Source organism: Ictidomys tridecemlineatus, chromosome 1 (assembly GCF_052094955.1).
Source record: "Ictidomys tridecemlineatus isolate mIctTri1 chromosome 1, mIctTri1.hap1, whole genome shotgun sequence".
Lineage (NCBI taxonomy): Eukaryota > Metazoa > Chordata > Mammalia > Rodentia > Sciuridae > Ictidomys > Ictidomys tridecemlineatus.
The window spans coordinates 43,786,456-43,803,429 of NC_135477.1; the positions used below are offsets into that span (position 1 = coordinate 43,786,456).

Consider the following 16,974-nt stretch of genomic DNA (forward strand, 5'->3'; position numbering starts at 1 on the left):
GCATCCTGCAGGCTTCTATGGGGGCTTTGTGAAGTGGGCTAAGGGAACCCCCAAGATGACCTGTGATGTAAAGCCCAGGTGTGGGGAGGGCTGAGCTCCTGCTGCCCTGAGCCAGGGCCTTCCTGGGGCTTTATCAGTAAACTTTTCTCATCCTGGGGTTAGGGCCCCAGAAGGAAGTACTCTATCTCGGGAGGGAGAAGGATGGGCCAGCTGGTCTCTTTGAAGCCTTGGGTCAGCCACAGGCTTGTATCTGGCTGTCTCCCTGGTTCAAGGTGTCCAGCTGAAATGGCAGGGAGGTGTGCTGTTTGTCGTGACATTGGGGAACCGCACTCCCTCCCCTCTGCTCGCCCACTTCCACCTTTGGCACAATGCCATTCCAACTTTTGTTTTTAAACACAACCCACCGGTTCAACACGCGTGTGCATGTATACACACTCACACATTCACACCCTGAAAGTGGCCTGATACACTCCCTCCCTCTGTCCTGTAGGGGAGACTGCTGATATTTTCTACTTTATTTTCATTCAAAAGTGTTGGCCATGCTCCGCCATGCTGATTGACAGCTTGCTGGAGGGTCAGGCTATAAGGAGCAGGAGCAGGACCTGCCCCTCTGGGAAGTGCTTCCTGATGCCCACCCTGCTCGGCCATCTTAGAGCAGCAGCTCCGAGGGAAACGTCACTGTGTGTTGTGGCAGAGGGCAGTGCCTGCGGCTCAGCAGCAGCCTGGATTCCAGTCTTAAAGTAAACCCGTCTCCCTCACCTTCCATCTCCTACCCAAAAGAGAAACTCTGGCCACCTCAGTGCCACCTTAGAGTCAAGGGACTTCTGGGCACCCAGACCCCATAGGCAGTCCGTTGCCACCTCAGCCCAACTTAGGCACACATTACACCCCTCACTCAGTCCTGCACCCTCTGCTGACCCACATCCCCACAGACATTCCAGAATCACACTACCACATAGATTTGGGGTCCCTGCCAGCCCCCTACTTCCCCGTGGCAACCATGCCTGTTGTCTTCCTGGTGTCCGGTGGTCAGGCTAAGGGGAATCCAGCAATTGACTGCTGAGCTCTGCCAATCAGATTCACTTCCCCAAAGTTTAAATGGGACACACGGAAGAGCAGCCAGTCTGTTGGGTGCTGAGGCTGTGAGGCTGGTTGGGACTGTGGTCTGGGTGGGAGCCATCATGAGAGCAAACCCCAGGGAAAGCACAGTCCTGGAGAAGAGAAATCCCAAGCTCCCCTTGGAGGGGATGAGGATGGGTGTACAGAGAAGCAGGTGGCCAGGCAGAGCTGGGGAGGGAGAGCAGCCGTTAACACTCCACTTCCTGTGAGGCCTGGCTAGGCCTCTGTTTTTTCATTCTAGACATTTTGGATCCAATCACCACTGCGGGGGATCAACATGAATAGGTTCCTGCTTTTTAATCCATGGGGGACTATGGGTGACAGCCACCATTAGACACCCTGAGTCATGCTTGGCTATAAAGACCTGGATCTGTTCAGGCCCCATTTCAGCCACACACCACTCACTACCCACTCCATCTGCCCCACCTGCCTGTCAGGATCAGGGCCTGCTGGAGACAAGTTCCCGCAGAAGCAGGTGAGGAGGGTACAGGGGTCTGAGCACTCACTTGCCCACAGCTCCCAGGGCCCCCTGCAGGGCTCTTCCAGCTTCATACCCAAAGCAGAATGACAGGGCAGGGGGTAGTGGTTTAAAAACAACAGCCAAAACACCCAGACCACTCCTTGGCAGCCACAAAATAGCTGATTCACCAAAACCTTCATTTTTGTCAATTTATTTAGAAAAAAATTAACATGGGCAAATGAGATACCTCAGTGTTACAACAGAGTATAGAAATGTCTAGCAATAGTCAAATAATTTGATCTTTAAATACAAAATAACCACATGAACACCTAATATACAGGTTTCATCTGAATACATATTTATTAGATAAATATTAGAGGTTGTCACATCATCTAACTACATACAGCTTTGCAAGACTAGAAATCACAATTAGTTTTTCTGACCAGTTGAAAGTATGAAATGATTGCATTGTACATACGATGTACAGAGACGATGACGGTTTCTGTGGGAGTCACTTCAGGCTGCACGTGTGGGTGTGTTTATGTGTGTACGTGTGAATCACCTGCGATCATGATATCAAAAATTATACAAAGTATGAATTTGGTTACAATTTTCTTCTGAAATCCCCCGTTTCTTTTCATTATTTCCATAGCACCCTAAAAAGTACACAGGTGGCAGGACTAGTAGACTGAAGCTAAATAGTACATGTAGGTAAAATTAAAAACAAAACAGAACAAAAATGCCTTTCCACACAGGGTCAGAGTATATTACATGAGTGGGACAAAATGTGGAGAACTCACAAACGCTAACAAACAGGATCTAGTTTTTCCACGTTAAGATGGAGTTCCAAGCCTTTTTTTTTCTCGTTTTGTTTTGTAAAAGAAAAAAAAAAAAAAAAACAATACACATTCCGAGAGAAATGAATGCATCTGCTGACGTGTGTCTATTTCTCATTTACATATATACACGTCCCTCGAGTCGCTGCTGCTGACGCTGCCCTGTCTGGACGGGTCAGGCCCGAGGCCTGCTGGGAGCAGGCCTGTAGCTCTCTGGGGGTGGGGGTGGGGGGGTTAGGGCCTCCATTAGGGAGAAAGCATTAGAAGTTTCTTCAAAAATAAAATGGCTACAGGGAACATGATACATGGATAAAGCTTCAAACCAAGAAGATGGGGTGATGGCCCGCAGGGGGCTCTTTCCGTCTGCCGGCTGCCTTCCACTCCATCTTTGTGGAGAGGTGGCAGAAACATGCCTATGGGGTGGGTCAATGCGTATCATGGAAACGTGGCTTGCTGAGGCCTGTTTTTTTTTTTTTTTTTTTTTTGAGGTTACTTATGGCTCCAAGTTGTCATCTGAAAGGATCAGGCAAATATCTTTCCAGAGCTCAGGCCTGCCTCTGCTTACAGATGTTGCTCTTTTGTGCATCGGTCACTACTAAGGGACAGTTCCAGCCCCAGATGTTGTTGCTCCTCCCTCATACCCAAGACAAGCTCCAAAATTACTGTGGGAGGGGGATGTCCCTGGAGGGTGGGCTTCGGGCAGTGCCGTCCACAAGGAAGCTCTTGAATGAACTAGCTGGTGGAGGCTTGCTTGGGAGGGGGCCTAGGAAACCAGCCTGAGGTGTCCAGCCCAGAGATGGCCAGGAGAGGGGCCTGGAGGCCTCGTTGCCAGCACATCTACGGCTTCTCCACTAACGCTGTGGATGGATCTGTGGGCGGAATCTGGGCACGCAGTGAAAAGGACCAGCCGGGGCCCAGGCCTTGTCAGGGCAAAGGATCATGGCAGGAAGCAGGATCATCTAAAGCAGGCTTCTGTCAGTCTGTCTGAAGGTGAACATTCCAGATGGTCCAACCTAGACCATGGCCTCCCGCCAGGCCACAGGCCCTGTGCAGGGACGGCCACAACACCACCTGGCATGATCTTGTACCCAGAAGCCCACTGGGTATGGCTCTCAACTGTGAACTGCCTAGTCTTCCGACTCCCAGCCTAGCCACCCGTTCTATTCGTCCCTCATCTGTCTGTACAAATAGCCCTGGTTTCTTTTTTTTTTGTTTGTTGTTTTTTTTTTTTAAAAAAAAAAAAAAAGGACTCGAGTTTTTTGTTGTTGAGTCAAGGTATTTTAAAAACACCAGCAAAGGCTATAACCAGGTCATGAAAATGTTGAATATTATCAAAGACAATACTAAAATATTCACAAAGATATTTACAAAAGCGATTCTTAAAATAATTGATTTGCATACTGAACAACACACTGTTTGAAAAAACCTCGACAACGGGGACAAAGGAAGAAAAAGGGCGGGGGCGATGGCAGCTTTCCTACAGAAAACCTTGTGCCATTTGGTACGGTGACTGCAAGTCAACAGCTGAGGCCACCTTTCCGGTATAATCCGCAGAAGAGTGCTGGATTGTGCAGGCCTCACCCGAGCCGCCCACCGCCCAGAGGGAGACTGGGAGATTGATGGCAAATGAGGATACCAAGAGTGGACGGGAGGGCAGGCAAGGGCCCTGGGCAGCAGCAAGAAGGGCGCCAAGTATTTATAGCTAGGACCCAGGTGAGGGGACACTCCAGCATCCCCACACGCCATGAGGCTCAGGGGCACAGATCAGCCTGGAACAAAGTGGACATGTGACAAGCTCCCAGGGGACACCTAAGCCAGATGGAGTGAAGCAGTGGAGGAAGACCAGAGGGAGCAGGAGTGTGTGCGGAGCTGCGGGTGGAGGGGGATGCCAAGAGCAGGCTGGTGGCCACAGACACTCACACCGTGAGTTGCCTGCAGGGCTGTCCAGGTGCACTCAGCGATGGCTGGGCTGGAGTCAGGGGCAGCTTTGAGCATGGGGAGAGATGCGGCGGCACTGGCCACCTGCTGCCCAGCTCCAGTGCAGGCCTCACCCGAGCCGCCCTTGCGCCTGCCCCACCTCTCCACCGGTTACCACTGCTGTCTGGCTGGACAAATGGAACGAGGACACAGAGGACTTGAAGTGGGTGTCCCATGGAACAGTCTTGGAGAGGCGGGAGACGGGCCGCAGGAAGGAACCAGCACACGTGGAGGGAAACTGCTTGCTGTCCAAGTGCAATCTTCCTTTCCTCCAGGTGACTTCAGGACTTTCCATGTGGCCATCTCAAATCAGGGAGTAGCTTGGAGCAGAGTTGTAAGTGGTTGCCCTATTTGACTCTGGCTGGTGGCAACCCCACACCCCCCTCCAGGGGCATAATCATTTGGGTTGGGTGCACTCTCTGCCCTCTGAGGCTGAGCCTTGATCTGAGTCCAAAAGGTTATGAAACCCTCCAATGCCTCGTCCTGTCTCCCGGGAGGCCCTGATCTCCTTTCCCACCAGTCCCCAAGCAGGAATGGCAGACCCTCTCAGACACAGAATCTTGTCCTTTTTCTCTGCTTTCTGAGAAAGTTTACAGGGTATCTTGGCTTAGAGGTCAGAGGCCAAAGTGATGACCTTTGGCCTCTGAGATGTTCTCCTTCCCAGAGGTTTGTGCTTTTCTGTGGTGGGTGGTGGGGGGCAGGCCATTCTCCTGCTGCCAACTGTCACTGCTTCTCCAAAGTTTGGGGTTCCCCAGGTCTTTGGGGGCCTTCTCTCAGGCTCCAATCCCTTGCAGGAAGCTCTGGGCTGGGAAGCAGGGAGGCAGGGCTACAGTTTAGAAAGTGGAAGAACCCTTGGGGACACTGGAAGGTCATCTGGAGTCAGCACAGACAGAGGGACCTTTAGCCGCCATCAGCACAAGCCTCTTGCTGGGCCGGGCCCCCCTCAGTGGGGGTCATCCCGGGGCCTGCTCTGGGCATGGGCCCCTGCCCAGGGCATTCGGGAGACACGGGCTGTAGACTCACAGGCCTTCCGGGTACACCCTGCTCACCCTCAAGCCTGTGGTCCCTGTGAGGGGCAGCCTGAGGCATGGGCTCCCGGGTGGAAAAGTGTGTGGGACAGACGGGGTAGGAGGCAGAGTGGGGAGGGATGGCCCCAGTGGAGGGGTGGCCTTCAGTTGTTCTCAAAGAGAGATAGGAGGTCATCGTTGCTATTGCTTGGAAGGTCGGGGGGATCCAGATAGGAGAGGAGCTCGTCAGGATTTGTGAGTTCCGGCAGGAGCTGGAAAAGAATGAAGTCCAGATGAAGTGTTAACTGGGAGTGGCCCAGGGAGGGAGTGCAGGGATGCCCGCCAGCCTGGTCGTTCCCCTTCCATCTGCCCCCCAAGACCCTAGCCCAAAGAGGGACCCTAGCAGTGTTGAGTGTGGGCCTTCTGGCTGCCCACACACATCCAGGCCACTGGGCCTCGTCCATGCTCATTTCAAGCCTAGGGCAGAGGAGCTGGACTGCCAAGACCTGGGCTGGGCTGGGCTGGTCCTTCTCGGGCACATACATCAGCCCTACACCCTGGGAAGTCCCAGGGCAGGTTACACGGCCGCCCAGCAGAAGCCACGCGTGGCTTTACACGTGAGCACAAGGAGGTGGGCTGTGGGAAGGCCAGTGGTCTGTGCAGTGCTCACCACCCTGGTCCTCTCCCCAGACCTCCTAGAAAAGCCTGTGGCCCACTGTCTCCTACCCTCTATCATGACACCCCCACTGGCCTATGTCTGGGTGAGAACCCAAGATGGCAGCACAGTGAGTCCCACCTGCTGCGAAGCCTCTGCTGCCCAGTGGGCCCAGGAGGCGGAGGACAAGTGTCACTGAGCGGAGGACAGGCCTCCTCTGGGGAGCGTCGACGTAGAGGTGTAGGCCAGTCACTGCCCCCAGCAACCAAGGCGGGGATGGGAACAGCAAGCGTCTTGCCCCATACCTGCCAGTCCGTCCAACTAGTGCTCAGCCTCAGTCATTCCGTGTCCCACCCTAATTTTCCAAACTGTTTAGGCCTCAAGGTGGGGGACCCCTGAACCTCAGTTGTCCCCTGATAGTGACCCTGATAGTGAAGCTGATCTTCCTGCCCCCCCAGCTTCTGTCACCCCACACAGGGGCCTCTTGGAGTGAACGATGGAGCAAGCGGAAGCAGGGAATGGACAACACGTGGACAAGAAAACTGCAGACAGACAAGACCAGCAAGACGGACAGAAGGGCCCTGTCACTCCAGCCCCTCCCGTGCCTCAGGCCAGAGAGGGTGCAGACACAGAAACAGCAAGCTCGACATGGTGGGGAAGTGAGGGGAGGAGGTTGGGAAGAAGGGCAGGGACCCTCCTGTGCTGCCTCCAAAGCCCTGGCCCCAAGGGAACCTGCAAGGACCTGGGTGGAAGGACTGTGGTCAGGGGACTGTGGGGAGGGGCCAGCGGAGCAGGGGTTCTCAGTGACACTTCCCCCTGGTGGGGCTTCCTGGTTCTGGAGCCAGGGCAGACTGGCTGGGGTCCACCCACCGCCCACCCACCTCTTCCACCCGGGGCCTTGAGCCCTCAACACCCACCCCTTCTCTCGGGCAGGTCCCGGTGCCAGGCCTGGCCCCAGGCCAAGGCGCATGGTGACCCCAACTTACATCCAGTGAAGGCTCCGGCATGTCGGACGCTCCCTGCGCGCCGGCCTGACCCTCTAAGGCTGAGGAGGGGTTAAAGGTCAGGTCGCTGTGTGGATGGTTGCTGGGAGCGGCCTGTGGCGGCTGCCGGGGAGGCTGGGAAGGAGGAGGAGGAGGAGGAGCCCCACTGTGATGTAATGGAGGCCCTGACTGGCTGCTGGGGTGTGGTACGTGCAAACCTTGTTGTATGGAGGGATGGGGCTGGTCAGAACTGCCAGCGTGTGGCATCTGTGGAGGAGGAGAGAGCAGGAGAAAGAAAGGTGAGGTGACGAGGAACAGCCACGAGATGCCTGGAGAAAATGAAAACCAAACAAACCAGGGAAATAACAACCCCCAAACAAAGCTGCCCCCTCACAAGGCTGAATGGTTGTTGGTGGGAGGGGGCAGAAAAACAAACAAAAACCCTGTCCTCCCTTAAAACTGCCAGCCAGGGAGGCCACAGAGAGGAAGGCAGGGGACCGGGCCTCTCAGGCTGCACGCGGCCCCGAAGGGCTTTGAGACAGGCGCAGATGCTGAGAGCAGGCCCAGGCCCCTCCGAACCCCTCGGCCTCCCCACCCCAGACACCGTCACAACGAACAACAGCAAGGGCAGAATGAAGAAGCAAAATGGGCATGTTTCTGGGGAGCGGGGAGGCAAGTGGTGCTGCCGGCAGCGCGGTGCAGGCCCCCAAGGGCCAGGGCAGCAGAGAGCAGACGCAGACACATAGCACGGGGCAGGCGTGCAGCTCAGGCCCGGGGCTGCACCCCCCAAGTAGGCCCAGGAAAGGGGCAAGGCTGGGCATGAAGACGATGCACCCTGCCTGCCTCCAAGGATGGAACTCAGCTGTGACATCAAAGGGTAGAGCAAGGTGGCAACTTGGATGACCAGGGGCATCTCAGCACACTGCTGGGCCCTTCTTCCTGGCCAACTCCCTCGTACCAGACACTGAGAAGGCCAGGCACCTCCAGGCCTTGTTGAGCCCGGAGTTGTCTCTAATAGATCTAGGTAATTGTTTAGCAAGCATAAGCACCAAAAAATGGGTTGTCTGCAGATAGGTGGGTAGGTAGGATTGAAACATGTACCCTGCTCGTCTGTCTGTTGTTCCAAGCAGGCCCTCCCTCGGAGCAGAAGGCCTGGGGAAGGCTCTGAATGTTGAGCCCATGCCCTTATCCCCACTCTAAATATCCCCACAGGGCCCGCAGCCCCACTTATGTGCTGCCAATTGGAACAGGCAGCCCGGTGACCACATGTTTTCTTAGTCTTCTGGGCCCCCTCTCCGTGCCTGGCCCCATCTTCTGGGCCACACAGAAAAGCAGTTCTGAGTTTGCAAACAGTAGTCACGCTACCCCTGGTCTTCCCCAGACCCTAGTTCTTCTTCCTGTTTCTGCTGAGGGCTGTTACCCACTTCTGCTGTGGGCTGGCCTCGGCCCACAGTCCAGGTGGCTTTTCTTCTGGGGATATGGAGCCGCACCCCAATACGACGTGGGACAGCACAGTGCTCTTCCAGCCCCCACCCTGAAAACAGGGGATAACCACATGACCACGGGGTTTGGGGACCTTGGAGAAGCCACATGTGGGATGACTTGAGGAAGAGACTGGAGGAACGGGCCACTACAGCTGTCAGTGAGATGCAGATGCCCCACAGAGTCCATTCTCGGGCAGCAGGAAGGGGCTCCATATTCCTGTAAATAGCCCTGTTCTGGACAGACGGTCCTTGGATCTTCTGACACAGCCGTTCCCCTGGACCCTGATATGGGCTGGAATATCTCAGAGCCTGGAGGGCCAGGTGTTCTCTGAGCCCTGCAAATACACTTGTCAACCTTAACCTGGCAAGGGAGAGTCCTTGGGCACATCAGCACCTGGTGGGAGCTGTCCAGCCAGTCCTGGCATGCAGGGTGGGGAGGAGGGTGGACTGGCTACCTCTAGTCGTGCAGGTGTGCTGGGAGTTGACCTGTGACTGCTCACCCCACCTAGTACAGCTGTGCTTCTGGGTCTGCTTGCCTTCTAGTGATAGGCCAGAAACAAAGGAGCATCCCTGGGAGGCTCTGAAGTCAACTCACAGGCTCAGGTCCCCCTGCACAAAATGCCAGTGACATGGCTAACAGAAGACAGGAGAGCATATGGCCTTCCCACTGCCATCTCCCAGGGTCAGGACATGTACGGCTTGGGATGTGTGGTGGGTGTGGAAGTGTGATCTGGGTGTCTCCTGGGTGCAGACTGCTGAAGTCCTGGGAAGCAGAGCCAAGAAAGGAGAGAAGCCCCTAGAAGTTGGAAGCCCCATGCAGAGGAGTTAACATTCAGACTCTCTGAGAATCCAGGAAGCCTCTTGCCCACAGGACAGCCTCTAGCCCACAAGAACAGCCTCTGGCTCAGCGGCAGAGCTAATTCCATGTTAGGCATGTGGAACAGCACAAGCCAGAAGCCCCTTTCTTGTAGGTCATGTGACAGAAGATCAGAGGACTAGAGTGACCAATTAAATGTAGGTGCCCCCAAACCCTGCTGCCATGTACTGTTGAGATTCCAGACCTTCTAACTGGCTGGCATGTTCTTTGGCAACTACCTGTCCTCCCCAAGATGAGAGAGCAGAGTAACTGAGGCCTCGGTCAAGCTACTTAAGTTTCTGCAAAACGCTAATCATTCTTCCTCCACTGTGGAGGCTCCAGAAATTGTGCTCCATGAGCACAAGGCCCCTGTTTTTAGTACTGGGGATTGAACCCAGGGGCCTCGCACATGCTAGGTAAGTGCTCTACCACTGAGCTAATAATTTAATAATTTCCTTTTGAGAGAGGGTCTCACTAAGATGTCCAGGTTGGCTTTAAATGTGTGATCCTCTGTCCCAGCCTCCTAAATGCCTGGAATTAAATGTATGTGCCACCATGTCCAGGGGTCTGTCTTGCTTACAATTGGCACACAACTGATGTAGAGCATGCCTCAGGAAACAGTTGCTAAACAGAGGAGAATCCAGCACTCTCTAGATGAGAACCCTTGAGGACAGCTGGGTCTCCAACCACTGCTGTCTGGGCTACAGGAAGGGTAGGTCTTGGGTAGCATGGGATCTCTTGCCCCAGAGAGGCTTCCCCAGCTATTTGGGCAGTGTGTTAATCATTGTGAAACAGGATGAGGAGCACAGACTCCTAGGGCAGTCAGATTTCCTAGCACTGTCTTTTGTAATGACACCCTGAAGACTCAGACCCTTGGGGAATAGGTGCCTGGGTTTGGGATCAAATTCTAGGTGGCTGGAATTATGTGCAAAGGGGTATCAGGAGAGAGAGGGAGGCAGAAAGAAAGAGAAGGAGAGAGAAATAGGTAGTGGTATGTGTGCACGTGTGTGTGCGATCGCCCAAGTACCCTGTGTATGTAACTAGGAGCCTGGAGCTTCCTCAATTTCCAGAAAATCCAAATTCTAGATGAAACAGTGAAGTCCACGGATGCAGATGAACCATATCAGGCCCCTTACTCCCTTCTGAGCCACCAGGCCCAATTCTTGGTTATCCCCTTTGCCAAGGAAGGAACCAGGATACCCACATCAGAAAAGTCCCAAGGGGGGCTTTGTCCTAGACAGCTCCCGACAAGCTGGAGTGCGGCCTGAACCACCGGGCAGTGGGGAGGGTTGGGGAAGGAAGAGGTACTCACAGTTTCCTGCATGGGGTGACTGAGGGGTTTCTCGAGGGCAGCCATGTTGTTTGGCATGTCCGGGGGATGGGAGAGCTGGGGGGGCCCGTGCATGAAGTCATTCATGGATGTCCCGCCAGGATTCCCATGGGGGAAGTCGAAATTGCCATGGCCCTGATAGTTGTTGCCTGGGGAAGGAATGAGATGGGGACATGGAGTCACCCAGCGCGGTGGTGGCCACCCCCAAGGAATGGAGAGAGTAAAGGTAAAAGCCAAGTCCTTGCCCCTCAGGAGGCTAGCAAGGCTCCTGCAGCCTTACACTCCTGGGCTGCACAACGGAGCAGCAAAGACACCTCCTCTGGTGGGACAGGGTATTCTGGGGCATGCACTGCTCTACTGTGGATGAGAGGCAGAGCTGGAGAAGGGGGACACAGCACAAGGCCAAGTCTGAGTGGTTCCTCCTGATGGCCATATTTCATAATGGGAAGACCAAAGCCCAGAGGTTCTTTTGCCAAGTCCACAAAGCCTCCAAATGGACCAGGCTCAAAGTGACATGAGAGGGGATAGCGGTCCAGCTTCTTCAGTCACCACACCCTCTACCACACAGTGATGGTGAAGCTCAGAGGGTCAGCATGCCGGCACACTGGAGTCCTCAACAAGCCATGGGACATGAACCAGGAGGGCTAATGTCTCTGGGCTGCTAATCACCCAGGAGTCCTGGGGACCTAAGATCAGGGATCCTGGTTAGGGAGATGCCACCCTCTGATTTTTGGGGTGGGATATTTTTTGGACCAAGTAGCAAGCAGTAGGGGTGAAGTGAAGTCTGGCCAGCAGGGAGTAAGAGCCAGTGATGGTGAGCTGGGTAGTCAAAGGCCCTGGGGATCCAGGTACCCGGACTCTGTCCTGGGAGAGGGGAGAGTTGGAGGGACAGGGACAATAAGAGATGTCACAGAAAAACACAGAAGGGTCTGAGGGAGGCAACAGGAGAGTGGCTCTGAGGCCTTGGGCTTTGGCTGCCCTCCCCTCCAAGTGCAGTGATTTTAGGATTCCTGTTTGGAGGCAGGTCACCTCTGCCTCTTCACCTTCCCCTCTGCACCTGCTGCTATCAGCATAGAACTTCTGTGTCCCCACTGGACTCGGGGCTCCCCCACCTCGTCTGGCATCACCCACCTTGGCTGCTGTAGTCGTTGGAGTTGGTGCCCCCGGGGGGAGGTGGGAGTGGGTAGGGGGATGGGCCAGGGCCCAGGGCTGCAATCATATCCATGACGTTGGGCATGATCATCTGGCTGGGGCTCATGGTCTTGAACCGCTTAGAAGGGATGCCGTCAGGATCGTCCTTAATGTGTAGGTCTGACTTGATGGGCACTGGCCGCCAGCTGCACGTGGGGTCAATGGTGACCTCTTCAAACTCAGAGCTGTGGGAGCAAGGGGATCGGAGCTGAGGCTATGGGGTGCAAAGCCTCCTGTCCCATTTCACCACACTCTGTAAGAACGGAAGCCTGGTGGGGATGTTGACAGCTCTGGGAGATGTGGAGACTGAGGCTAGGGAAATGAGTGGCTGGCCTAGGGCCCTCAAGGCCTGCCACCCAAGGAGCTGCTGTGAGGGTACTGCCAGCTTCCTGCCCTGGCTAGTTCTGTTCCCTCAGAACATGTTGGAACATTCATTTGCCCCAGGTCCAGAAATTCCCAAGGTAAAGTTACAGAGAGATCAGGGATGTGGTCAGGGTTCTGTCTGTCTGACCAGGGACGTGATCGTTGCTATCTGCAACCTCCCTCTCCTCCCCGCCCCCAGTCCCCCAATACTGGCCACAGTCCAGCCAGAGACCACTTACTGTTGAATGGCGTTCAGGATCCCCCACATGTACTGATCCACCTCCAGGCCCTCGAGCAGAGCAGTTTTACTGGAAGAGGAAACGAGGGCCTTGGCCTTAGCTCTTGGGCTCAAGGAAGTGGGGCACAGCTGCCTGGCCCCACCCGTGCCCACCAAATCCCACCCCTGTTGCTGCTACACAGGAGGCGGCCCTGTGACAAAGGTTTCTTGCAGAGCCCATGGAAGCCGAGCTCCTCTGCTGGGCTTTGGTTCTGCTTTGCTTTTTGGCAGGTGAAAGTGGCTGGAGCCCAAAGAAGGGGGACAGCCAGAGGGAGGGGGCGCTCCTCCCCTTTGCAGCCCCCCTGGGGGAATTCTCTGCCAGGACAGTCATCACTCACTTGCACACAGGACACCTCCAGGTCCCTCGCTCACAATTCAATTGTAGATAGGACTCCAGGTCAAAGCACTGCACAAGTGGAGACAGACAATAGACAAATGTTGAGACGAGGCCTATCAGAAGCTGCCTTGTGCACCTTGGGGAGACTTGGAAGACTGCCCTACCAGGGATGGGGACAGGCAGAGGGTGCAGCAAAAGGCATACCAACTTTGCATGTGAACCAGCCCCTAGTCCTCTGCCTGGCACCCTTCACACCCCTGACCCTACCTCACACCCTTTGAGATGGCTTCCTGGCCCTGCATCCCAGCCAGGTTGCCCTGTGAAAGCCTCTCAGTGAGGACAAGGGCAGTGTGGACTCTGACCACCCCTCTAGCCCAGCCCAGACACTGAGGACAGCTCTGATCGCATCCATCCACCCGGCTGGTCAGATAAACAAAGTGACCAGGACATCCATCACACTCAACGTTCTCTCAGAAGGAGGGAGGCTCCTGTTCCCTGGCATAGCCCTCAGGACCAGCCATGTTTGACCACAGGGTTCCGGGTGACGGCCCAGTGCCACTCAGCATGCCCTTATGGGCTGGCTCCTCACCCCTCTTCTGGGAGACCTTGCCTGAGCAGTCCCTACACAATGAATCTCTCCCAGCCTGGACTGTCTACATGCTCCTAGAGCCCTGTCACAGCCTACCTGGACTGTGACAATCCCTCATGCCCTCTCCTGCTTGAGGCAAGGCCTGGACACAGCAGCTCACCAGGCAGGGGTTCCCTGCTCTCAGGTCCTGGGCCAGCGGTGGTATCCTGGCAGGATTCCCAGTCAGATCTACCATCTGCCAGGATAAGGACTCTCTAACCCTGATCCTGTAGCCCTGCGGACCCAGGCCCTGACTTGGCAGAAAGGGTGCCCCAAGCATAAATGATGGCTGCAGGAGTAAGTGAAGGAAGCTGCTGACGGCGTCCTTGGGGGTCAGAGACAGGCCCTGTGGGCCCCTCGCCACCCCTGCCTGCTGCAGGTGCTTGTCTTAGAGCTGCCCTGGGAAGGCTCACCTGGACGTGTTTGCAGTCGTGGCCTCGGGCAGGCAGCTGGATGCGCCGGAATGTGATGGGGCACTTCAGAGATACCTTGATGGCTGTCTGCTCCACGCCGTCCTCCCCGTTGAGGGTGGTGTTGCCCGAGGAGGCAGCCACGCTGCTGAAGTTCCGCTTGACTGTGGGGCGGGAGGAACAGGTGGTTGAGGGGGCCCAGAGGGTGGGTTGGCAAACACACCTGAACAAACCCTGCCCATCAAGCACTGGAGAATGGAGCGCATTCTTTCAGGGGTCCTGCGGCCCAGCAATGAGGAATAGCAGCCTCCCAGTGTGACACGTAGGAGTGCTCATGCCCAAGGTAGAGACCTGCAGCTCCCCAGTCTCTGCAGAACAGGATGGGCCTTGGCTAGCAATGGGGGACTTTCTGCAAAGCTCAGAAACCGTCTGGCACTTCTCTGATTTACTGAGCCAGCAAAAAAAAAGCCCCTCAGGCGCCTTTGCACTTGATTCTGGAGTATGGAAACGGAAACGGAGGATGGCGCAAGGTAGCAGTGTGAAGAGCAATACCAGAGGAGGAGGGGCCGTCTACACCCCCTGCCTGGGGCTCTCCCCAGGACAGGACCCCCTCCCAGGCCCAGCCGCAGGCTGTCACTCCTGTGCCCACCCAACACCCACTCACTTTTCGTGATGCAGTGCTCTGCAGGTAGGAGGCGCTTTTTGAGGAGGCCTTGCAGCACGGAGCGCACAGAAGGCCGGTGCACCAGCTGCAGCACGAAGAGGTGGGACTGCAGGAGAAAGCAGGAAGCCTGCTCAGTCCCCGCCACTGTCCCCAGCCCTGCTCCACCCGTAGCTTCTACAGCCTCTGTTGCCAAGGCCCAGACTTTTGAGATCCCAAGGTATTGCATCTCTAGGAGAGGGTCCCCCAGGACCAGGGACAGAGCCCAAGAATAGTCAGTGTATTCTAGTTGCAAGTCTGGGGCCTGAGCCGGGGTGTCACCACTCTCGTGGCTATCTGTTTTCCATGTCGACAAGGTGGAAGAACTTATGGGACATGTGGCATCAGGAATGGAACTCAGCTGGCTTCCTACCCACCCCCACCCCATATTGCTCCCATCCTGCGTCTTAAGCCCTTCCTGTCCCAGGGCGATGGGCTTTCCCCCCTCCAGGCCACCGTCCAGGACTGTCCACCCAGCCTCCTCACACTGACAGAGGAATGTCCTTGCCTAGCTCCCCTAGTCCTGTGACTCCCAGCTCTGTGGCCTCAGTGCTCCTGTGCTCGCAAGCGCAGAACCAGAGCCTCTCTTCTCCTGGGTCCTCAGGGAGACCAGGAAAGCAGCGCATGCGATTCACCCCATGCAAGCTGCCCCAGTACACCCCATGTGCCAGCCCTGATCTGGGACAGCATGGCTCAGCCATGGTCCCAGATCAATGACTCCTAGGCTGGAGGGACAAGTGCTCACAAGTGTGGCACACACCCCTCCATGACAACAGGGCTGGTGGAGAAGGACAGTTAACTCTGGACTTAGTGGAGGTGGGTCTGGGGGAAAAGGTGGTTAGAATATAAAACTCTTATGCAGATGAGGTGAGTGCAGGCCCTGGCTTTGAGGGATGCACCAGACTTCACAGAAGAGGGGTGCAGGTGGCCAGGGGAACCTGAGGAGTAAGGTGGAGATACGTGGACAGAGTGGAGTATAAAAGGGGAAGAGGCTGGGGCTAGGGTTGTGGCTCAGCCGTAGAGCACTTGCCTACCAAGTGCAAAGCCCTGGGTTCAATCCTCAGCCCCACATAAAAATAAATAAATAAAGATATTGTGTCCAACTACAACTAAAAAATAAATATTAAAAAAAAAGGAGGGGGGAGGCTGAGTCTGAGATCAGAGCACAGTGGCTTCAATCACTCTGACAGCTGTGGGGTGGGGAACAGCAACCCAGGGCGTAGCTGGAGGGGACCCGGGGATCCCACGCGCCCCACCCCGCCGCACACTCACACAGCAGCAGGCGGTGACGGTGATCTGGATGGTGTTGCGGCCCGGCTGGCACACGTGCTTGAGGTGCAGCGGCTTGTGTGAGGTCTTGTTGTCCCCACGCTCGATGGTGAGGGGCGTGGCGTTGACACTGACCTGCACCGAGGCGGGCCAGTTGGTGTTCATCTGCCGGTCCTCATGGTGGTAGCACTTGAACTGCAGTTCCAGGTCAGACCTGGGGGCAGGGCTCAGGTCAGCTCTGTGAGGCACCCTGGTGCCTCCAAACCACCATCACCCCTGAGTCCTGTAGGACCCGACCCCCGCTGCTGCCCGTTTCCTTGCCTGACCACCTCCTCACTCATCCTGGAGATCCCGTCTCCAGTCAAAACGCACCCCCACCAAGGCCCACCATTCCCACATACGACCGGCACTCCGTCCATGCTTGCAGCTCTGGCTACTAGCTACCTGGTCCCTGCTCCCTAAAAGGGTGACTCCCAATACCTCACAACAAAGACAGAGGGCCTAAAGGACAGACGCTATTGACAAGATCGACTGTGAGGTGGTTACACCCATCTCCAGGCCAATCAGGGGAGCAGCCTTCCACATGGGGCTCCCGGGTACGAAGTATGGGTCAACAGGGCCCACCTAGGTCTGTCCATGGGTGGGAAGTCTTGGCCACTCCTGAACGAGTGTCCCAGCTCCTGTGTCCTGAATGCCCACTCACACAATAACAAGGTGTGTAAGTCTATGAGTGAGTGTGGAAGTGTGGAAGTCTACAAGTGTGGAAGTGTGCATGTGCCCAGAGCAGAGACCCTTCTCCAGCCCTCAGGATGCTCACTGGGCAGCTGTCTAGTCCCAGGAAGGGGGAGGCAGCATGAGGGAGCCGTGCCTGAGGATGAAGGACCCAGGGGTAGGGGATACAGGCTGGTTCTGGCATCCAGAGACCCAGGCCCAAGTCTTGGCTCTGCGACTTGCTAGCCCTGAGAACTCCCACCCTTTAAAGCACTTCTCTAGCCTCATTTCCTCAGCTGCCAAAGGGGAAAGCAATGTCACCCACCACCCAAGATCACAGCAGGCCGTGAACACAGGGCCTGGCCCAGGAGGGGGCGCCTA

The 16,974-nt window shown here is 55.8% G+C and overlaps 1 protein-coding gene across 5 annotated transcripts in view; it reads right to left on the reverse strand.

Annotated features, from left to right (window-relative positions):
• Window positions 1–1,774: 1,774 nt before the first annotated feature.
• Window positions 1,775–16,974, reverse strand: part of Zmiz1 (zinc finger MIZ-type containing 1) — a 34,147-nt gene continuing 18,947 nt past the window's right edge. For 4 of the 5 annotated variants that reach the window (XM_078039182.1, XM_078039174.1, XM_078039175.1 and 1 more), the window contains exons 10-18: window positions 15,886–16,096; window positions 14,578–14,683; window positions 13,917–14,077; window positions 12,877–12,944; window positions 12,501–12,569; window positions 11,839–12,083; window positions 10,690–10,856; window positions 7,041–7,304; window positions 1,775–5,671 (exon numbers count right to left, since the gene is read on the reverse strand). In XM_078039182.1, coding sequence (XP_077895308.1) covers window positions 5,564–5,671; window positions 7,041–7,304; window positions 10,690–10,856; window positions 11,839–12,083; window positions 12,501–12,569; window positions 12,877–12,944; window positions 13,917–14,077; window positions 14,578–14,683; window positions 15,886–16,096 — 1,399 coding nt within the window. In that variant the 3' untranslated portion in view covers window positions 1,775–5,563. The remainder of the gene's footprint in view (window positions 5,672–7,040; window positions 7,305–10,689; window positions 10,857–11,838; window positions 12,084–12,500; window positions 12,570–12,876; window positions 12,945–13,916; window positions 14,078–14,577; window positions 14,684–15,885; window positions 16,097–16,974) is intronic. The other variant, XM_078039187.1, reaches the window with a different exon arrangement.